The 24,285-nt window shown below is 38.1% G+C and overlaps 2 protein-coding genes across 6 annotated transcripts in view; one reads left to right on the top strand and one right to left on the bottom strand.

Moving 5' to 3' along the window:
• The window catches only part of FGGY (FGGY carbohydrate kinase domain containing), a 328,528-nt gene that overhangs the window by 303,776 nt on the left and 467 nt on the right, over positions 1–24,285 (bottom strand). The gene's annotated exons all lie outside the window — the stretch shown is intronic.
• LOC142412044 (CARD- and ANK-domain containing inflammasome adapter protein-like) lies at positions 20,502–22,769 on the top strand. Its single transcript, XM_075506648.1, has one exon. The coding sequence runs from the start codon at positions 20,502–20,504 to the stop codon at positions 22,767–22,769; it is 2,268 nt and encodes a 755-aa protein (XP_075362763.1).

The raw sequence follows: 24,285 nt of genomic DNA, 5'->3' as shown, positions 1-24,285 counted from the left end.
CCAGAAAATATTAGAAATTCGTTATTAGTGAATACTAACTTTTCAGAGCAGGCAGTCTTAAAAATTTCTTTTTTCCTTAAAATAGGAATAAGCATAATTTTAATTGAAGTGACAGCCTTGTTTAAGGTCACTTCACAAGATGACTAGATAATTGGATATATATACCTTTACTGTTAGCAGAATGATACCCTGAAACTTGCAACCACTGTGGGTCAGTTCCTTACAGGAAGCATAGAATTATCTTTCCTCTAACTTTTTTTCCCCCATACTCTATGCATTTTATCATATGAGGGGTTGTTTTAATGTTTAAAATATGATCATATGGTAATCTCCTTCCACATCGTAATCCAAGTGTCAAGGTAGGCACTGTTTAGATGGTGTTTGCTGCTGTCAGAGCAATACGATTGTAATAACACCAACCAAACAAAGGGTTACTAGGAGGATACTGTAGTTTGCCAAGAGTACATTTTGCTGATGTCAGCAACCCGGAAGGTAAGTTGATTTTGACCATATGTAGGAATAGACAGCAGAGGGATAATACACAGCACTGCTGGGTGTGGTTTTACAGGGATTTAGCAAGTGCCAACTAGCAAAATAAGCAGGGCAAGGAGATTAATTACCTGCAAAGGTGCATGTTTAACTCTCAGCAGTGCTGGGTTATGGAATAGATGTTACTACCAAGCATTTTGCTTAATCACCTAATTACGTAAAAAATAAATACATTATATAAAATACTATGTTAATTAAATACAGCTGAGTGACAGTCTGCTCCACCCTATCCTAATACGCACACACAGACATTTAGCATTGCAGTTACGTGTTTTCTCTCTCAAGTACGACATTCTGTAGCACAGGCAAAAAAGTTACTGAGTGATAGCACTGCTAGTTAAGTGGGCATCGTCTGACGGGTTGGTTTCTGTGACATGACTTACTTGACTTGGTCCAGCTCAGGAGGTACTGGTGTCCAGTCAGAGAATCTACCATCAAGCAAGGTGGTTTTTAGTGCCAGTGCTGTGGTTTCACAAGGAGAAGAGGGGCAACTTAGATGAACCCCTTCTTCGGTCCCACATCTCGTTTGAGGATCAGGCCTAAGACAGGGCAAAGTAAGTTTCTATTCCCTCCACCTCCATCTGTTTTGTAAACAGTGTGGTGGGCTATGAGCCTGTTGCTTTCTGCTTCACTTCAGCATAGATTAAAATTCAGCACTCCCAGTATATTACTAGATCACTCGGTGATCAATACGCACAACTGTAATGAAAGACGTGCATGCTTTGTACGTGGTGAAATGCAAAGTTTTAACACTTACTTAACTGCCGAGATTAAAATTGCCTTCTGCCTTACTTCTATAAGGAATAGTCAGTTCTCTTTCAGATTCAGAGAGAAACTCTCTTTTTGTTGCCCCAGCTGTACTCACAAGGGAATATTTTGCAAATAACAGCATTGTGAACATGTATTTTGTTTGGCTGTGAGTGTTGTCAACGGATTCAGGAAGTGAAGTCAGAAAAAGGCAGGGTTTCAAACAGGGCAGGCTACACAGAAATGCCTAGGCAAAGAACCTCTAATCAGAAAAACATGTTTGGGACACAGAAATAATTAGAATTTGGGGCTGTACTAAAACCAACAAAACCCTCACACTTCTATCCCATGAACAGAAGTGAGCTACAAGGGGTTTGATCATGACTATTCACTGAATAATTCTAAATCCAAAGTACTTGCCATTACAGAAATAACAGTAACAATCTAACTTATTCTACAGTGGGAAAGAGTTACATACCAGCCAATTTCAATCTCAGAACACAGTAGCAGTTTACTAATAGAGTCCCAATCCCCGAATTCCCTACGTCTCTGTAGGTCCAAAAAATACTGACCTCAAAACATGGCACTTTAAATACCAACCTAAGGCAGCACATACCCATTTAATGATGAAGTCTAGCCACCAAGAGATGCCTTGGCTATCTTTCCATTTTATAGGAAGCTGTCAAGAAATACAGACAATATCCCTCCAAACCTATGTGAAAAATGACTGACAGTTTTGTCACACGCAGAAGCCTAAGAAATCCATTATAATAATTACTTTCTGAAAAAGTAAATAGGCCTTTCAATGAAGTACATTGCCGCATATGCATTAATGATCTTATCCCCACAACTCTGCAGGAAGCAAAGAATCTAACTTACAGACACCCAGGTTATGGTACAGCAGGCTTACATCATTTATCTAGTACCCCACAGCACATATGGACACTGCACGGTGGAGTGTGGAGCCTGAACCAGTGGCGAAATTGTAAGTTACAGAGCTGGATCAGCACAGTGCTCTGCCTGAGTGAATAACCCTGACCGAGGCTCTGGGGTTATTAGCCTGGGCAGCGTTACTGAATAGACTGCGGAGGTAGATGGGCCAGCTCAGGCTGGAACAAGCTTGGGCATCTGTGGAGTACACCACGGAGTGCGGTGTGCCATGTCCACGAGATGTGCAAGGCAGAACTGAAAAAAAAGAACACTTATCTTTAACATCAAGCCTAGCGCTTTCTCTGTTCTGCATCTCTTCCTCTCTACCCCTGTTCCCAAGACTTAGGTATAACAGCGTAGAGTTACCCACATCAAGAAACTACAACCAGTTCAGGCAAAGTTTGCTGTGTAGAAAATAAAGTTGCCAACATCATAAGCGAACACAAAATATTGCTAACAGGCAGATGGACAGCAAGGAAATAATATTTGAAATTATCATATACACAAACCCTTTATGAAACAGAATATACCTGAGTAACATCTAGCATTAGCTTAGGGACAGGGAGAAGGAAGGTAGTATCAGCCAACTAAAGAAAAGGAAAATTAAAAATGTAGCTTTTTGAGAAGGTAATTCTTCCAGAGAAGTGCTTGTTCTTTAGAATTACACGCACTGCCAAAACCAGCGTCTGCGCCCAAGGACTGGTGGCAATCCTAATTCTACACATATACATTATTGTTGACAGGAACGTTATAATATATCCTCTGAACAGAGAATGGTGCTTCTTACAAAGAAAACTTTTAGAAAGTCATCATACAATTTACCGTGAAAGCCTCTGATTACTTAAACAGTTTTAGAGTGGTTTTGCACAGCAGGGCCCCCTTTTCCAATTTTGCACATTATTCTTTGCAGTACATTTTTGTTAAGGAACAATGGAACTACAAAAATCAAATTAGACATTCGTCACAGTCCCTTCTGTCCTTAAATATTCTGAAATACTAGAAACACAGTTACAATGGGGAAGAATGGCTTTTTTAAAAGTTAATTCAATATTGAAAACACTGCTAATTTTCTTAGTTATAAAGTAACAACAGACATTAGGGGAAAACAAAACAAAAACCTAATTCAGAAAAATGAGTAAAGTGAGTAACCTATTTTTGAAATCTCATACAGAACTTGATAGGTTATGACTGACCTGATTAGTCCAAATCTCTACAGAATACCTAGAAACTAACTCTGTAAACACAAGTGGAGGAAGAACTAATATTTATTTTCCTCAGTCTCACAATTATTTTGTGTTTTGAGCCTTGTATTCTCCAAGCAATCTTTAGGTTGATTCCTTAACAAAAGGACCAGCGACTTGCTAGAAATTCCTCTGAACTGTGAACTTTGTTCCTTATTCTCGTTTAAATTAAAACCAATTCCTGTGAAACCTGGCAGCATAATAACACCAAAGATGTGGGAAACAGGACACAATTCCAGCAGATGGAGCTCAAAAGCAAACAGTCCTGGAACAAGCTGCACAGATGCCTGCAACAGGAGCCTTTGCTCAGATGGTGTAGTAGCCAGAGAAGTCTTCAGATGAAACCTGCTATCATGCAAATGTACTAAAAAATAGATTAATTTTAACAGCTTGTCTGAATTCTTAAACTGATCATTGCAATGAGTAGGGAGATCCTGCATCATTTTAATCATAGAATAACCATAGTTATTTCAGAGGACGCTAAGGGTTCAAAACCAAGCGTCCATGGCTATTTTACTGAATTCTCATCCCCGATGATGAATTAGTGGGCATGACTTTTAGATGTCTGCTGTTATCATGCCTTTTATGCCTCTAATAACTAGTCATGAAAACATGCATGATGCAGGCATAATCCAGTGAATGTTGCTATTTAAACTCACAAAGCCATTCACATAGCACTCATACTGAAAAGAGGTAACTTAAAAAGTTTTTAATCTCCAGTGAATGGATTACTGGTAGGTTTCAAAGCATGGCCTAGCACTACCAAAATTGGAGCCTACCTATTTCAAGTGATGCAGTTCTCAAAGTGGCTGGCCTCTGTGTGACTGCAAACCAAAGCACCTTGGCAACTATGAAAACTTCATTTTCATTTGTGTCCAAAAGTAGTTTTAGAACTTTTAACAGTAGGAAGAATTGTGAGCTGCTGCACCCACCTTGCAAGCTTTAGTTGTTTTATTTTCACCTTGAGAAGTCAAACACAAGAAGTTCCTTTTTAAGTGAAACCATAACACTTTAAAGATACAGCTTTGGATGTATTCAGTTGAACTTCTGACACCTAACTGAGGTATCTAGGTTAGGAGGCACCACAAGTTCTCCTTATGGTTAAAAGAAAAGCACGGACCTCTTCAGAGAGTGATCTGGGTAAACTAAATTGCTAATTGGAAGTGCCTATGCCTCAGCAGTCTACTTTTCTTAACTTAGGAGCCTTTAGTCAGATAGGATGAAACCAGGGTGTAATGATTACCTGATTAGAATCAGGAGACACTTCCTTTTACTAAACAGAAAAGTTCTGCAAACATCCACCACGTGTTAGTGATGAACAAATTTCTGTAGGCAAAGTTTTACTCTACTGCATCACATACATAATGTGCACTCTTTTTTCCCTATACAAACACTAAGGTATTCCCAAACATTAACAGTTCAAAACTCCTTACAAGAAGTCATTAAAAACAAGACTTACTATGAACCCTCCAGTGGTGTCTCAGGGCCTCAGTCAAGATATGATCTTTATCATGCTAAATAATCACCAAGTGTCTGGCCCAAATACCCGAAGGGGAGAAAAAGAACCCAAATTCTCAAGCCAAAATCCATCTCTAGTTTTCTTGTTTGGCTTTGCTATCATAAAGATTGTCCATTCTCCCTGCTCCCTGACTGAACCAGATAAAGTATTTCTAAATATAGATATATTCTAATTAATTAACAAAGTGCTTTTATATGCAAAATTACATAGAAACTATGTGAAGCTATACAGTAAGTATATGACTGACAGTACAAGAGTTTACAGTTAGTCTGCAACAAGGTTACTGACCAAAGCTAGCCCTTGAAAAGTTAACAGCAAAGTTTCCTTCTTTAAGTCATGGAATGTAAGCAGAATTTCGTGGTCTTTGCCCAGGTTCCTTCTCCTTGAAGCAGAGGTTTCTAACCAGTACCTTTCCAGTGCAGCACTGCAGGCAGCAGCACATTTTTCTCTAATTTCCCACTACATCAGTTTTCAGGGCTGTGACCTGTGAAAAAGCAGGCTGCTTTTCTCTATGCAGATTTATCTGCACTTTTAATACATTAACTTGGTTAGAGACTTCTGGATTTTATTTCCTACTTCTGCACTCCCAAAACCACCTAAGCTTAGTATATTTAGGGAAGTGCCCCTGACTAAGCTTCACTACTACTGACAGCTTTTGCTTCTGTGTCATTTTGCGAAAGTAACAATAAAGTTGGCCAATTTGATTCTTTCTCAAAATACTGATTGACAGTTATCAACAAGTAGCACAAGTCCTAAAAATGCTGGATATACCGGTTTTGGAAATCAGGCCACTGATAAATACTGGAAAGAAAACATGTTTAAAAATCATAGTATCTTCTTATGTTGGGAAACAGGGATGTCAGAATTTCCAGAGCAGAAAGGAAGAAAGAAAATGAGCAACAGCAAAATATTTTGTCCCAAGAGACTTTTTTCCTTATCAGGAATTTGCTTAGCCACAGACTAAATTTTTAGTTTCATAAGAAAGTTACATAGCTCTAGCTCGTTAAAACTGATTGTTTCAAACTGGTACACAAGTATGCAGTCTTACTTTTTTGATATAACTTGGGGTCTTGCTGCATGACCTCGAGTAGCTTTTGCTGTGGTGTTTTAAGAAGCTACCAATAAAGCAGTTTAGGTTTATATGCCAGTTTGTGGACTGCAGTAGCTAAGCAGTTGGCCCCGGCTGCTACAAGGGCTGCTGCTGCCAGGCGAGCACTGACAGATCCGCCTCCCGGCCTTAGGGAGCTCAGCTTTGATGTGTGTAAGCATTTTTTTCACATCGGTGCCAGCCTGAGCAGCCACCTTTTCCCTCCTCCTTTGCCTCTTCTTTACCACTCCCTCATTTGTGCTGGTGATGCTTTTTTTGGAATATTGCAGGATACTTATTTTAATCTGCATTGCTTCCCTTATTCTGTTAACCAAGCAGCTCTACAAACACCTGAAATGATGGGGGGTAGTAGGGGAGGTGGAACATAAATGCAGGTGCAAGCAGTAGGGATGTGGCATCTTCTGTAAGAAATACTCACCAGCAATCTTCAAATTACCACAGATTGAGTCAGGACTCCTAAAGTCATTCTTCCCAATTTAAATTACACTACAAAAATGCCCAGGCAGATTTTGCACCAGTTTTACTAACTTAATTTGAATTCACACTTTTGGTTAAACAAGCTCAACTTCCCATATGGACAAACCTATAAAACATGGTTTGACTTTCACAGTGAACATTTTTCATGCACCCATTAACTTGAACGAGAACTGTGAGTCCTTAGTATACCTGCTTATGAAACTGTTTTTGTTAGATGACTAACTTTATGCATATATATTTAAAATTATTTAAGAGGGCAGTGAGGTTATTATTCAAAGTCTTATAAATGGAATTTCTTGCACATGTTCCTGATATTGGCTTCCATGTCTGTTTTGAATTTACTTACAAAATACACTACCACACCCAAAATTAGTTTCAAGCTATTTCCTTGGCCCCCTCTGTTCACTGCATTATCATTCTTATGTGCAGAAATTAATTGCTGCTGTGTTTTTCACTGGACAGGAAATGCCAGACTGGCAATATGAGAAAGGCTTGGGTTTTAACTTAATGTTAATTGTTGTTGCTTCCATGGTTATGTGCCTGTGTGTTGAATGTGGCAACTTGGTTAACAAAACGCTCTCACAGTTGGTATCTGTAATATCTATTTGCTACTAGCAAAGCCAGTTACATCTCCAGTCAAACTCTAAAGGTAACAATGACAAAGTATGGTGACAAAGGCAACAAAGTAATGAGCTCAGGGAAGGAAAGATTTTAGGAAGTTATTCTTGTTCTATTAGCAACAGCTCCATTCCTGAATCTGTTGCAAATTAGGAACACCAACAGCTCAGTTGAAGAATAGTGCCGCCTGTTTTCTGTAGCCGTTCTAATGGTATTCTCTCCTGAAATTTAGTTCTAAATGTTTTGACACGTCCACAGTCCAATCTAAGAAGAAAAAGCTAACGTCATCCCCTTTGGGAATACACTGCCCATCATAGCACAGAAGTGCAGGCCCATCAATCTGTGAAAGCACACTACTAACCATCTCACCCTTTCCCTGCCTCTTTAGGAGGGTCTAACTTCTGTGGTGGCAGTAGTGATCTACGGGCATTAAGGAGAAATAAAACTCCTTGTCTTGTCCACCTGTATAGAAACAAGAACAAGCAAGACCTAGCAATTAACATACAAAAATAAAACTAGATTCCTCGCTGTTTCTGGGGTTCAGCTGATATCACATCAGACAATAGCACAATAAGTAATGAATTTGAGTTCAAATTCCACCTCCAGCTTTACATGAGGAGCTACTTCATAGTCCCACACATGATTTCCCCTAACTGCTGGTTGTGTGAAGCACAAGGGAGATCTACACTGCAGAAGAGAAGTACTGAATTTAATTCTCCTTTTTCCAAGCAGTTCAGGTCTTGGCTTGAAAAAACAAAACCAAAGAAAAACCCCAAACCAAAGAACTATGTCTTGGCGTAAATCCTCCCTCTGGTTTGGATCTACAGAATAATACTGACTTCTCGGAGATCTACACTCTGATTTAAATGACTCTATAACTCCATGAGTCTATGAGTTGAAAAAGAGAAGTTTTATAAGTATAGGTTGAAAACAAACAGAAACTCTCCATGTAGCCAGTAAAAATTATCACTTTTGCCTATACAAACAAAAATTATTATAATGATGGAGCTCCAAAAATATATGAAAGGCTCTTTAAATTCATGAGAAAAGTCAGAATAGAAGTAGAGGTCTCAAATACTGAGAATTTTTAATGGCTTTCTATTTCTTTTATTGTCATCCATCAGTATTTGCATAGTCTAAAGCCTCTCACCTATGAACAATGATATATTAAAATGTATTTTGATTCATTTATTAAACTATAGTAAACTATATTTAAACATTGCTGTATTTTGATCTAAAACTGGAGTACTATGATTCACCACATTACAAAAAAACTATGATTCTTTAAGTTCGTTTGCCTAATATATGCTTGCCATGCCTAACATCACAAGCCTCATCCTGATCTTGAATTTGGCTATTATTTGATACTTTATGCTCTGGGATTCCTTCCTTAAGTCTGAAACCTTAATTTAAGCCAGCTGTTCCACAGTAACTCAACATGTGTGGGATTTTCCCACTAAATGAAAATGATAACTAGGAATTTTTTTTTTTAAAGAGATATAATGTCCGTTGTGGGATTGCTCCTTTTAAATAAAGACAAAGAAACTATCAAAGTTGGTTTACCCATGTAATATGAAAATGATCCTGTGCAACATAGCTGTATATGTTACTTTCATGCCTTGACCATATTATGGTTTAATTTACAAAGTTATGTTGGCTTTTTTAGCTTTCCATTTTTACTGAGCTATACAGTTTGTTTGAAGCTGATAATTAAAACGTTAATATTGATATATTTGCCCTCTCAGCATTGTGGTACGAGTCTGTCCTTTAAGGTAGTAACATACTGCTGACACTGAAGTTCATGTCCAGTAAATCCTCCCCTGAGCATGGTGGTAGCCCCGCTGCCACTCACAGACTACCACCACCACAGCGCCTGAGCTGCGTGTGAACTGCTGTCTGTGGTAACCTGCTATTTTGCCTCACGTTTATCCAAGACAGCGTGTATCTCAAGAACAGAGAATGAATGTAAGCTGATACACCTAACTTAAAATTTTACAGTCAATTTAACTAAAAATTGACAGCGATGGCTGCCTTTCTAACGACAGCTGCAGAAGAGGATGGGTGACAGGTCTCTCCTATCCCCTCCCTAAGGTCATTGATGGCAGTGTCCTGTGCCAGTACACTGCGCTGTGGATCGGCTGCGCTGGATACACATATCCCAGCCTACTTCCCCATCTCTGGGAGTGGTAGGGGCAGAAGGGTGGGAAAGGGAATGGGTTAACCAGCACAACCGCACACAGCAAAGCCTATTTATCAAAGCTCTGTGTTTCTGTGAACATCAGGGGGTTTTTTTTGCACTGAATATTTTAAAATACTTATACTGTATATAGTATTTTATGCAATATATTGGTATGAGATTAACCATATATATGCAACTATAAAGAAATTCTACATCCTGCTGTTAGAAGCACTTGGTTCCCTTATAACCAATATAATATTCTAAAACAATATTTTTTCTTCAAATTAATTTTCTTCTGAAGAGCATACACTGAAGACTGTTGGTGTTCATGGGGGAGGGTGTATACGTATACATACGTATGTATCTACAGAATGCTACTGGCATATTATTAAAATACAGAAAATTTTAGCATTGAAATATATAGTTTTTCAATACCATTTTGATCACAAGAAAATGGGAAATGGGCTCTAGAAAAAAACACTGTCATACCAGATGCAGTGGCATGTAATGGGTTAAAAATCAACGCAGTATTTAAGAGTAACAGAATGTTTTCCTGTAAACTCCTTCTATGGCATGATCTAGGGGAAGGTCCAACTTAAGTGCTGGATGTTCATACAGGATTTCCTATGACTAATGCTGTCAGCATTCAAAACTTTTAATTTAAAATGTGGGCGTTATACACAGATAGGAAATTTACCATTTAAAATTTCTTATTTGAAAATGAATGGAAATTACTCTGATTTTCAGATTCATTTGCTGTACGTGGCACGATAGCATAAAATAAGGAAGTCACTAAGTGGCATATGCTGGGATTGCCTGCCAAGCTTTTACACAAGTCTTTTATATCTGGATAGGATTCACAGGAAGCTTGTACAGGAAGGCCTTTTCCTTCCTTATTTTTGAAAAGCTTTGTTGGATGGAAATTATGCCAGTGAGTAAAAGAGAGGAAGGGGGAACAAACTACCATCCTCTTGGTTTTGGTGCCAATTCGTGCAAAACTGAAAGTCACATCTGGATAACATTAATGCAACCTGTTGTAAAATAAACTAACAAAAAGCAAGCCTACAGAGCGCAAAAGATGTTTAATAGTTTTTGATTTAAAAGATTCAAAGAGAAAGTAATACAGGTACCAAACCAAAACAGTATGGAAAGTGCAAATCTGAGATGTAATCTGCTACCATTAAGCTAAATTTGCCAATATTTCTAGCAAGCATGCCATGGCCATGTATAGTCTCTAGTAGGTTTGCTCTGAATTCTATTGCAAGCTCTGGCTGCTTCAGATAAATTTTAAATAGCGATATTTTATTGAATTAAACATGAAGGTGCTAATATAGCTTGAGCTGTCACTACAATATCCCTTCTTTCATTTCTTAATGTTATGTTGATCCCATTTTCATGCTGCTGTATTAACTTTTAGTTGAAACTAAGCTTTGCCTATGTCTTGTGACACAAGGGGAAAAAAAAGGTTGATTCTCTAGCTCATCTCTTTACTTATTGTAGCTAATTCACTGTGCAAGTACTTGTTAAAAATCACTATTTTTTCCTCAGTCTGGGTCTTCTAAAATCCCTAGCAGACATCTTACTATTCTGTGTACTATTATGCTATACATATTGAGCCAAAGAGCTTGCTTCACTGGGAACCATAACAGCAGAAAATACACGTACAGGTAGACTACAATGGGTCTAGATGCCTCTTCAGCATCTTCCACGTCACCTGGCAGGAGTCCCAGAAGTCTCAGAGAATACAATTTAACCCTGAGAGTCTTGTAAACCCAGAACTGCTATTTAGGCAAGGGAAAAACAAAATGAAAAACAAACCTTAAAAACTTTCTCAAATAGGGAATGCTTCTACTGCACAGTAAAGGAAGTTGTAAATGAGATACAGGAATAATGGTGGAAGAGGAGACTCAAAAAGGCGTAAGGTAGTAATATTCAAAGGATGAAGAGGAAAGTAGTGGAGGGGACAATAGAAGACATCAAAAGCATTAGAAAGAAGGACTGAAGAGCATGCAGCTCTTGTAAAGACTGTTGGTGGAGGTGTGCAATTCTCTCCAGCTGGACATCAGAACCAAACATTCAGAGTATGAAAGCTATTATTAAAAAAAAGGATGCTGGTGTAATGAGTCAAGCTTGTGCTTTGTCTACAGAGTAGCTACAGCACAGGTAACAGCCATACGTATTCATCTGCTGTGAGAAAAGGCATTCCTAGGGGAAAGAAAATCCATGCTGATGTGTTTTCATTGCTCCTGTGACCAAAGCTAGTTTAAAAAAAAAGTCTCTTTATGCAGCAAACATTTCTCTCCTCACAGTGCAGACTACAGGAGTAAGGAATAAAAGAATTAGTTCCAGGAATGGGAATAGAGAAGTCTGAAATAAAAGCTCTGGTTCAGATGAGACCGCACATGATTTGCAAAGCAATGGAAACTGAGGGGGCAGCTAGGTCATGCCTTTCCCCTGCTGCATGAATCACTCTTTGAATGGAAATTTGAGTAGGAAGACATAATGGCTTGGGAACAAAGAGAGCTGCTGGAATATCACAGGTGCAGCTGAACAGAGAAGGATGTTTTGGGATATGCCAAGGAAAGCAAACACCATGAATCTGGAGGAGTTGTTAGGACTTTGTGATTTAGGGAGCTATCCAAATCAACAAGGGTATTTCTCACGGAGTCAAACAGACAGGAGAAGAGCTGAGGTCCTGATTCAGTGTTCCAATTAATCAATTCCTTAATACTAAAGCATAAGTCAGAATTCAGAAAAAGATAGGAGGTGCTAATGCCCTACTAAAGTTTCTGGGAGTCAAACGTACACTCCACTGAGGCACCTCTCTATAGTCAGATGTATGATTATATACTTTGCTGAATTGGAACTAATGTGAGGTGCAGGAATCCAGATCCTGACACTCAAGAAGACACATAAATTCTGGGGGAACCAAAATGGTCAGCCAAAGCCAGAGGATTCAAGCAGAAGACAGGGGAAGCTCTCAGAACTGTAAAGAGGAGAAAACATGTGAAAGAATCAACTCCATATGCCTCAGAAAATCCTCTAGCAATGAGAAATACTGTGAAACTGAACAAAAGGAACTCAGCAAGTTACAGAATTGTGAAAAGATTAGAACACTAATAAGAAAGAAACAATTACATGCCTATGATTTTCTAGCATTGCTATACTAGGGAAGTTAAATTTCATTTTGATGTAAAACAAACATAAACTGAATACAAGTAAAAATCCAAGATGATTTTAACCAGTTGATCAGGATGGAGCACAAATGAATGATAATAAAGGTAACACCTCTCCTATGAAGAATGGCTGAGAGAGTTGGGGTTGTTCAGCCTGGAGAAGAAAAGGCTCCAGGGAGACCTTATAGCAGCCTTCCAGTACTTAAACAGGGCTTGTAAGAAAGATGGGGACAAACTTTTTAGCAGGGCCTGTTGCCATAGGACAAGGGGTAATTGTTTTAAACTAAAAGAGGGTAGATTCAGACTAGATAGAAGGAAGAAATTTTTTACAGTGAGGGTGGTGAAACACTGAACAGGTTGCCCAGAGAGGTGGTAGATGCCCCATCCCTGGAAACATTCAAGGTCAGTTTGGATGGGGCTCTTGAGCAACCTGCTCTGGTTGATGTCCCTGCTCATTGCAGGGGAGTTGGACTAGATGACCTTTAAAGGTCCCTTCCAACCCAAACCATTCTATGATTCTATAATCAGAAAAAAAAAATAAAATTAAATGCTTCCATATCTTTTTCCAAAACAAGGAAGGAAAAAGTACCAATTTTTTTAAAAAAATGTGGTTACAAGCAAGCCCCTTGAGTAATTTGAATTGTCTAAAGACTAGGAAAGTGCTATAGATAAGGAGGCTTAGATAGAATAGGGAAGATGTACAGGTAACATATCTGAGTAGTAAGGCAAGTAGAATTTAAACGAAAGTGATATTTTAGTCATTTAATATGAAATAACCAAAATTAACCTGCTTCTTCTCTAAATATAAAATTCTAGACAAAGAAAAAGTAATGAAGACAAGATAAACCAGCAATGCCAGGCAACCTTTCTTAATCCTGAGTTGCCTTGCTTTTCCATACTGCAGTGAACAATGCTATTGAAAAATTGAGAAGCAAAGTAGTAACATAGGAATTACAGTCACTTAGAGTCACAAATAAGCTTGCACAGAATGTTTTTAAATGGTGCTAATTATTATCAGTCTTCTGTAAAACTATGGCAATAAGAACAACCTAAAGGACTCACAATGTAATAGCCACCTTCCCAAGCTCAGAGAGCAGGGAATACAGGAATCATTTTCAAGGTAGACAGACAGAGAAACAAGAAACAAAGCTAGGATATTAAGGAAAAAAAAAAAAAAAAAGCTTATGGAGGCCTGAAATGACAGCTGTGGAGAAGGCAACAGATGCAGGGAATCTTCTCCATTGTACTACAAGAAGTCTATCAGGAAGACCAATTAGACTCAGTCAGGCCCAACTGTTTCAATTGCCCTCTAAGAGGTTTAAAGAGGGAATTAACTGAGCCCCTATTCACTACTATCTGCTTTCCCGCTTGCAAGACTACAGTATCTTTTTGCTGCTGGTGGTAAGCAAAAAGATGGTGGTAAGCTTTAGAAACTAAAGCTTATAATCATTAATGCAGAATACATACTGCATTGGTTTATAGAGTAATTACAACATAATTTTTCTTACCAGAACAAAAAATACTAATATTGTTTTCCACACTGAATTGAAATAAGTTTTATATTTCTTCAAGTTCAGAAAAAAACAGCTGTGGAACTAGAATAAATAGATTTGAAAATTCTTTTGACATAATAAATAAAATGTATATACATTTTACTGTAAATGGATTCCTCAGAGAGGGCAAAATTTCAAAGAGTGTGTGTGGAGACTTCATTAGCAAGACATTGTTTAGGTAAATGTCTGTACTGTGTCTGATGCTTGACATCTAACTGTAATAACTTAATAAATGGCAGCAATTAAAACTGGTTTATGATGTGGCAAAACATTATTTCCTTTCAAAGTCACATTAGTCTCTATTCATATCTACAGCATTTTATAATCAGAACAAAATTCTGCTTGCGTACTGGTGTAAATTCAGAATAGTTTTTCACAAATTACTGTACATCTACAAAGCAAATTTGGCCAAAAGGCTTCTGTGGGAGATGCAGTGGCACCACCGTATTCACCTTCTGGGAGTAATGCCGCCAGTAAGGTTAGCCCTGATGAGTACAGGGGATGTAACGAGGATCTTGGTCTTCAACAGTTAAGATTAGATTCTATAATGTATTTTCTTCTGTAAGATTTCAGTGACAGGGTGTATGTTCCTGACTCAAAACCACAAGGTCTTGTTTGGTTTAAAATGGAAAAAAAATCTGCCCATTTTGGAGAAAAACCCTGGCCCTCTCTCCACTTGGTTTTGCTGATCCTTGAAGCTGCCTCAGCATTTAGTAACGTAATACTTTTACATCATTTACATTTTATGCTAATGATATGAGGGCTAGCATTTTGCCATAACTGCTTTCTATTACCGTTGGTCTGAAAGGACACATTTAAACTTCTAAAATTCTAATTATTATTAAAATCATGACACTGATACAACTTTAAGCCAACGAATTGGAAAATGGTATCTCCTCGTTAGTAAAATCAGTATTAGTGTCCATACAGGTTTAGCCAACAGATTAACAGGCAAATTAGTTCTTAAATTTAAATTAAGCTTGTGACAGTAAAGACTTTCGCAGAATAAGTATGTATAGAAACCAATAACAAGTAATACTCATCACTTAGACACAAAAATTTTAGTATTTTTCTCTTTGCACTATGAAAATTAGAGTAACTAAATATATATTTCATCATATCATTACTAACATTTTTCTGTTTGTTTCAAACCAACCTTTATTTTATTTATTATGTTCTGAAACAAGAGCATTGTTTTTCCTTAGCTCTGTGAAGCTAAATAAGAAAGCTTTTTTTCCTTCTACCTCCACTATGTTACTTCTCAGAAAACCACCTGGCAAGTAATTCCATGAAGAACTTTGGAAAAATACTTAAATCTAATTATTCAAAAACCTGAATGGCAAAAAATGGTTTCTAAGTAGTTCGGTTTCTTCTTTAACTTCACTAATACATGCATGGTAAACTGAAAACCAATCCTAATCCTCACTTTGGCTGAGTTACGTACGTTAAGCCTCATTCCTACAGTTCGATCCAGATAGACAGCCTGCTCTATCAGCATTTACAGCCATCAGGGGCCCTTTGCAGATGTGTATTATCCATTTACAGTCACCCCAGGTTGGGAACTTTGTAAAAGTACACACTAATCGTTGGAAAAAAGAACATTTTGCTTTGTATGGGTGCAGCGCTTAACACGACCTTCATTTGTTTATACTTGAGGAAATATGAGTACTATAGTGCTGGGATAACATCATGACTTGTATTGGAAATAGAATAAAATACCTGAATTATTATATCAGCTGTGGTATTATTACTTAGTATTTTGAAAGCATCCATGAATAGTGGACAAAGCTGGGAAGCTGTGCCTTCTGCGAGGTACCTCTTTCAAGTATAGGACCTGGCACAGGGCTCTGCAGGGATGGTTATACCCTGCCAACGCCTAAGTTGCCGAGAGGATAAGATGGGAGCCCAGCGTGCTAGTCTGAGATGCAAAACATGAGACTGGGCAGATCAGCTTTCCCCTCCCTCCAGCAGGTCCCCGCTCAAGGCCCTGATGATACGCATGTTCTGTGTGTGCCAGTACCACTCAGAGGACGGCACTACTCTAGGGAACACCTCATATTTAAATACCAGCCAGGGTAGAGATTTCTCAGCACCAGGAAGGCCCCAGAGCCTACTCTCCGCAGAAATATGACTAACACAAACAAGATCACTCAGTGCCAAAGCTCCCCTTTTGACTTCCCTAATTTACTGCAGTTAATCTTTAGGCAAAACTAAGCACTACATTTTGTCTCTCTTGCAGACATTCTGACTAGTCAGCTTCTCTTCCAGTGTTACAATAAGTCAAGTACACTCTAATCATCATCATAAACACTTCTAACACTGCTGTTCCTCAATCTAGCTATACCTAAATATAGTTCAGCCTCAACCAGCTAGGCCGTGCTTAGATTTCTGGTTATCCAAACCAAAGCTTTATTCCTGAGCCATGTTTATTAATGAGAACGCCTTGATTACCCAGATATATTTCTCCATCCCTCATGATGTTTAGATAATGATGGTGGCTTTATTATCTCTTACAGACTAGTTATTCTACAGCAACAGACGTCCCCAGTAAACAGTTGGCATTACTGCAAACAATGAAATTGAAGTACACATAAAAATATCACGGTGAGTGAAACCGTGTTATTAATGTTTGGCTTTCCATCAATTTTATCAAGAAAATGCCCTGGAGAACATAAGAAATTACTGGAAGTCATTCAGCTGCATTACAAGCCGTTTCAGCAGAAGACAGTAGGCACAGCGGCAGGGAAAGCCTGGGTGGAGAAATGGTGACCTCTACAGGGTCCTCACTCCCACAGCCACGTCACCTCCCGTGTTTATTTAGCAGGGGCAGCTTGGGTTGCTTTCATCTTTGAGAAATTAAAATAGAGAAAATTAAATGTATATTTGATGATGACATAGCAACATAAAATAAGCTAGAAAACACAGGCACGTGTTAATTTAAGAAATAAATGTTCATCTTGGAGAAGTCAGAAAACAATACTTCAAAGGACAAAAACTTCAAAGCACTCTATAACTTCAAAGCACTGCACCAACGTTAATAAACACTTAGGACATGTCTGTGAGGTAGAAAAAAATTTCCTTTTTTAATGCTTGTGTAAACAGGGCACAGAGATTAAGTGATTTGCCCAAGGACACAAGTTAGTAGCGCAACTGAGACTGCATGTCAGAAATAACTGGCTCAAGCCTTCTTTCTCAGACCAGCTACGGCTGGGTTAAAACAGCGCGCAGACGCTCGCTATGTGGACACTTATTCAGCAGAGGCCAAAACAGAGATCTTTCCTACCAATAGCATCGCCTGCCCTTTTTAAGGTCAGCTCTAAACTCTACCATGTTGTTTTCAGCTGATACTGTCCCACAAAGTCAGTGCAGAGTGTACACAGACCTATCTGAATTAAGGTAATCTTACATATAGACAGAGTCCTACTTCCGCGTTTCACAATGATATTAGACCTTAAGTGGTCTATGTGAACATTTTCAGCATTTCTATGTCATGACAATCTACTCACTACAGGTTTCTTGACAACACACTGAATTACAATACAATCGGCACACCTACAGCGTGAAGTTTGTCCGATGGCACTATTGAAGCTGAACCTGCACTAGTACCAATCAGAATTTTTTACTACATCCTTCTAGAGTAAAACATAAAATTTCCTCAACCCTAAGCTGATCTGCTATATATCCCTGCTATATACCCATACTGCTGAACACAAACACCCGTAAGTGCTATCTGACAAAGAAGACAGAAGCAAACCCCATAATTTTCTTTTCAAAATAACCTAATAAGGAACAGTCCTTGCATATGTGGAGCAAAAGAAGCCAGTAGAAATAAAAGTGGCCTGTGAAGTACTTAGCAAGAAAAAAAAATCACCTTATGCTCCTCAGATAACAAATAAATGTAAAAGATAACAAAGAAGGCCAAAGAGTTGCCTCTTCCTCTCTCCAACTTACTTCTTTTCTGAGATCTTTAGTAATATTAAATTTTGCCATTCTTATTTTTAATGAAGACCTTCCTGGTGATCCCACGCGTTTGTGGCCTCATGTACCTAATTAAAGGAGAAGAGGTGTGGAACCTTAGTATTTTTCCCTTCTCTAAAACATTTATATGTCAAATAAATAGAGTTAATAAGTTAGAAAGATATAAACAAAAAGGATGCTTCAAATAGCCAATTCTGAATCTCTTCTCAGCTATTTGCATTTTTAATCTTTTTGTGAAGTCATTGTTGGAACAAAGGCTTAATTCTAAAAGTAGTTAAAATACTAATTAGAAAATAAAGGCTTTTAAAACATAATTTCTAAAAATTAATCCATACAACAAGCTTCCAAAAATTTCTTGTCAAATGTGATTCTTGTTTTAAGACAGAATTTCCTCATAAGTCATATACTTATAATGAAGAATTTTTTTTCAAAAATGCATCATTATATTTTGAAGACTGTGATTTGCATCTAGTAACAAGTAATTTTCTGCATATTATTTTCCCAAAATAAAGTCCCACAGTGGCTCTGAAAGAGATGCTGCCTGCATATATTGTTCAAATGTTCCTCCTCAAGGCCAGTTAGGGGTACTGCACCCTTTCATTTGTAGTGTTTACTAGTAAAATTTCTGTATTCAGCACACTAGGGAATTACTGCCATACTAATAGACTCTTAAAGAATATCACAATTTCTGTTTTTAAGTTTTTCAGGAGTGCCAAAAATTCTTGTGCTGTCTATATTAAAGGTACTGCTCAGCACTCACGTAACATTTTTCATTGCCAGAACTCCAAACTTTCCTGTGAAGGTAATCGAGTATTGCTATCTCTATTTTGCATGGGAATGATAATAATGATGACACAAAGATCCCATTTCACCAAACTTTAAGTAAGTACTATTAATTTACTCAAGACACAGATAGATCTTCAATACTTTGTTAAGTTAAATCTGAAGACTAAATAATTTGCAGATCACAGACTGAGTCATTAGCAGATTTGGGACACAATTCAGACCTCCTGACTCCCTACAATAAACCATAGTTTTCAGTGTTATGTGTTAACAATCATTAACTAGATGACAAAGGTTTTGCTATTCTTGGTGTAGTGCCCTTCTTTGCATTTCAGAGAAATTATTGAGCTCTTAAATTGGCTGTCAAATTTGCTGACTTGGTAATTGGCTGGCTTTCAAAATATATATTAAAAGTCTTGCCTTTCCCGGCTATTTCTTCAATAAATTTTTTTTTTTTAATAGAATAAGTTTTGCGATCTTACTTATAAAACTAAAGTCAACAGAAAAAAATTAAAAATCTTATCAGTCACATTGTACATACTATTAAAGAAAATACATGCAAAGGCAGCAGGACCCAACAGAAAGGGCACTGAACTAAGAAACAGATGGCAAAACTCTCCATTTGCTTAAATAAGATCAAGCTTTCAGCTTTTCAGCTCATTTTACTTCTAGCTCTTACAGAACTCTGTAATCTCAATTTCTCTCTCAGTTGGTTTCAAAATGTGTAGATTATTATTATTTTATTTCCTTCTCTCCATAAGGAATTTTAATACCAATAAGTTAAATTAATTACAGCTAGATTCAAAGGTCCTACACCCATATTGAAGACTATACATATTCACAGATTTGAAGCTCTATTTAATTATACTTTAAATGTTGCATACTGAATCACACGCCTTGATCCACCTCATGTAAAAGAATGAAGTTCCAGACAGACTCCAGGTTACAGCAGGAATGACAAGCTAAATAGCCTCTAAGTTAAATATACCTCATAGACTGAAGTTGTAACTCATATTAGAAAGGCCGGATCACTTTTTATAACTAGCCGCTTATACAGTTTATTTTTATCTAGGTCTTTATGGTTTTATTTCATTACATTATAGGGCTTTCACCTACGTATCTGGCAATGTGTACTCTTTCATTTAAGATCATACAAGGTATGTGATCATGGCAACAGTAACTATGCCATGAATTTTCTTTTGTCATGTTTAATAGACTGGTCATTTAGGCACCTACAAAAAACAGCTTGGCCAGAGGAACAGAGGAACTCCATAAACAAATATATTCTATTCAAATATCAGGTTCACAAAACCTTTTTTTTTGGTCCCTAATTATGCATTAAAAATCTGGAAGAAGCCTTCCGAGTGGAATATCTTTACGTATCACAGGTTTTTGTTTTGTTACTAAACTTCACTTGTTGCTAAGGAAAAACAGAGAACATCAAAGGACTTCTAACAACTAGAAAACCAAAGGTGAGGGAGTTTTGATTTCTTTCTCATTCTTTAAAGATTTATCACTGAACTACAACGGTTGCTGGTTCATATTTCTATGAAAACAATGTGTGAAATGATGTGAGCCTGCTTTGCTATTTCATATTTAACTTCAAACATCAAACAATAGCAATTCACTTTCTGATTAGCAACATGATCATGCATTCAACTAGCCTGTTTACAAATCCATACGCAATTGAAGTCCTAAGGACTAAAAAACAAGAGCTAGTAGAAGGCATAAACAACCCAGACCATCTTCTGAACTGGCTGATAGAAAATGGTATTTTTACGCCAGAAAAAAAGATGGTCATGAGTTTCTACAGGACACGAACAGAAAAGAACGCTCGAGTATTAGACATACTAATTTCTCAAGGCGAACGAGCCTGCAGGCTCTTTTTTTATCCATGTTTAAAGCAAGTGGAGCCAAAACTTTATAGCAAGATGAGAAAATATGTCAGTGAAGTAAATGAAAGCATTGGAGATGCTAGAAGACAATTGGTAGGATATTTACTCGAAAAAGACAAGGTTTGGTTTGAAAATAGCACTGAATGGCACCAGGAAAAAAAAGACAGTCCTAGAAGAAAAAAGCAAGAATGGGCTAGTAAGAAGAAAGGAAAAGAAACTCAACTTTCAAGAGCAGCAAAACCTAGAAAAGATCATTCTGATGTTGGCATCTTTGATGCAGTTGCTAAAGGCTATCTTTCTGAGTTAGAGAAAACATTGGAAGAGAATGATATTAATGCACTAAACTCTTCAAGTGAAACACTTCTGCACGTTGCAGCTGCTAATGGACATCTAACGATAATGGAATATTTGATCAGCAAAGGTGCTAAGCCAGATGTGAAGGACGAGAAAGGAAGAACACCACTGCACAGGGCTGCTGAGAAAGGCCATGGTGATGCAGTGAAAGCGCTCCTCCGAGGTGGTGCTTATATGTACAGTTTGGATACAGAAGGCAAGACACCACTTCATTTGGCTGCACAGAATAACCAGTGTCACATATTGAAGATGCTCCTGAAAGAAGAGGCAAGAAGCTACAGGAACCAGCACAACTATCTGCACATGGCAGCTCTTAAAGATGAGAGCAGTCTGGCAAAAATGCTTTTAAAAGCTGGTGCCTCCACTGATGGAAAGGATGAAAGAGGACAGACTGCTCTCAGTTATGCTGTTTCTCAGGGCTCTGAAAATACTGCAAAAGTACTGCTAGAAGCCGGAGCCAGTGTTGATTCCAACATGGCTGAAAGAGCCTTCAACAGCAACCACCCATCCATCTTCAAAATACTACTAGAATATTCTAAAGATTTGTCATCTGACATAATGGAGTCTGCTCTTTTTAGAGCTGTACAGAAAAATCTGCATGGTACTGTAGCAGCTTTAATTGACAGAGGTACGGATGTAAACGCCTACAATGAAATGCAGTACACTCCTCTACTCCTGGCTTGTGAAACAGGCAAAGCTGAATCAGCAGAAGTTCTAATCGAAAAGGGAGCGAACTTCGGAATAAAGACTCCTGCTTCAGACACAGCTTTGCATTTGGCAGTTCAAGCTGGGGCTGCTTCCATCGCAAATCTGCTTCTGCGCAAAGGGATGGAAGTTAGCCTTATGAACCAAGCCGATGAAACCCCGCTCCATGTTGCTGCAGTTCATAATAAAGGAGCATTAGTTGGCCTTTTAGTTAATGCTGGGGCCAAAATTAATGCTGCCACTAAAGAGTTTGTTACTCCCCTGCATATTGCAAGTCAAAGAGGTAACACTGATGTTGCCCAACAGCTCTTGCACCACAAAGCCAATGTTAACGTTAAGGATAAGCAGTTAAAATCACCTTTACATTTTGCTGCTGAAAGGGGAGACAAAACAATGGTAGAGATGCTGCTGAATGCTAATGCTGACCCCAACGCACAAGACAAGGAGAAAAAGACTCCCCTGCACACTGCAGCTGTGAGAGGACATGTCAGTATTGTGGAAGCCCTGCTAGCTAAAAAAGGAAGACTTGGAGCTAAGGACATGGATGGATGTACTCCGATGCACTATGCAGCCATCAAAGGAAACACAGAGATCGTAAAAGTTCTTCTGACATCAGGGAAAAACAAAAATATTGATGATAGAAACATTTGGAGAAAGACCGCACTGCATATTGCAGCGGAATATGGACACAGCGACTTGATAAATCTATTACTGAGCCATGGGGCAGCCATTAATGCCTTAGACAGCAGCAAGGATACTCCATTGCATTGTGCGTGCAAGGCTGGTCATTTTAATGCTGCAAATTCCCTCGTAAACTGGTCACAAGGAGAAAAAGCAAATTTACTAGCTGCTAATAGTCTCAGAAAGACCCCATTGCAAGTAGCAGAATTTAATAAAACAGAAAATCGGGCTCAAATTGTAACACTTTTGAAAAAGAAAATGTTAATAACAAAATGAAGATGTAAAGCAAAAACTTCTAAATTTAAATGCAGAATTCTCTTTTAATGTAATTGGATAGTGCTGTTGCCCAGTATGATTGAGAATTACGTTACGGCAGGCAGAATTAAGTTAGCAAGCAAAGGTTGCCATGGAAAAAGAGGGATCTTAAAGACACTGTTAAACTTCTAAGTATTGATTAGTCTTGCTTCTCTCACAAATCTCATACTTGGAACCCATTTAAAAAGCACCAGTCTTAAACACATTGTGTATGACATCCTCTAGTATAAATCAAGACTTTAAAAAAAGAAGATAGAAAATAACTTTTCATATATCTGTGAATATTAGCCTGTGTGGATAGCTTAGTTAAGCATTGTTCGGTAAAATCACATTTTCAAAAGGCCATCTATTATGAATAAGGAGACTTCTGTATCCTCAAGGATATAGGGGATGGAGATGTCGGAGCAGATAACACTAGTTTTGTTTCGCTTATGCAGACCTAACTGCAGAGTGCTGCCAAAAGAGATTGATCTGCCCTCCCTTTCAGTCCAGTCACGCGTGCCTGCTCTAGGTTGTATGTGTGAGCTGATCCAACTTATTCCACAGCTATAACTGAACAAAGGGGAGAAGCAGGGTAGCAAACAGCTGAACAGCACTGGCTCTCCTGAGGGTAATGTAGTATTGGCTTGGTTTATGCTGATTACAGTATCACTCCCTGAGCTAACTGGAGATCAGAAGGCATTTCCCTGCAAATTTACTAGTGTGGGGTTGCTCTACTCTACATTTACTAGACCCACTCCCCATGCTAATAAATCCTATCAAGAGGCTTGGTATAAATCAACCAGAGGAGTAGTGTGTGCCCAAAACTTTGCTAACACAATGATGTTGTTTTCAGGACACTATTATGTGCTACACTGACATTCAATATTGAGCTGGACCCTCTTTAAACATTTCTATATTATACCCTATGACATGGCAGTGACAGATCCTGAGACTGTAGCAATTATTTTTCTTTCTATCTTTCATCATACCATTTGTCTAGATTTTGCATTTTTAAGTAGAGATAATGAAAACAATCATATTTGCTGTTTATTAATTTCACTTTCAAATCAATTCCAGCACAAAGATGAAATGGTCAGAATAAAAAGGTTGCAACAGAGTTTATTGGTTCAAAGTACTTGTGTTGTCATCTCTTAAAACAGAAACACTTTCTTGAGTCGACGGAAGGTTCTCTGTGGTCATTTTCTATATATGATAATCAACCCTCACGGTTCTTCACACTTGCCTTCAGTATATGATTAGATGCTCAATTACCATGAAGGGACAAATACTTCTTGTGAAATGAAAGACAGATTTAAGAACGTATGGGAATAAACCTGTGACTTTTATAGCCACGTTACAACACAACGCACACAACACCCTGCTGCTGGCATCTGCTAGACGAACGAAAAGACATGACCGCACGCTTGGAAGTACACAGACGGAGGCTAGCAAAACCGACATCTGCAGCACGAAGCACCGAAATAGCGTCCCTCTT

Source organism: Mycteria americana, chromosome 7 (assembly GCF_035582795.1).
Source record: "Mycteria americana isolate JAX WOST 10 ecotype Jacksonville Zoo and Gardens chromosome 7, USCA_MyAme_1.0, whole genome shotgun sequence".
NCBI classification, from domain to species: Eukaryota; Metazoa; Chordata; class Aves; order Ciconiiformes; family Ciconiidae; genus Mycteria; species Mycteria americana.
The sequence above is the reverse complement of the archived record's forward strand: the minus strand, read 5'-3'. Positions and strand labels throughout refer to the sequence as shown.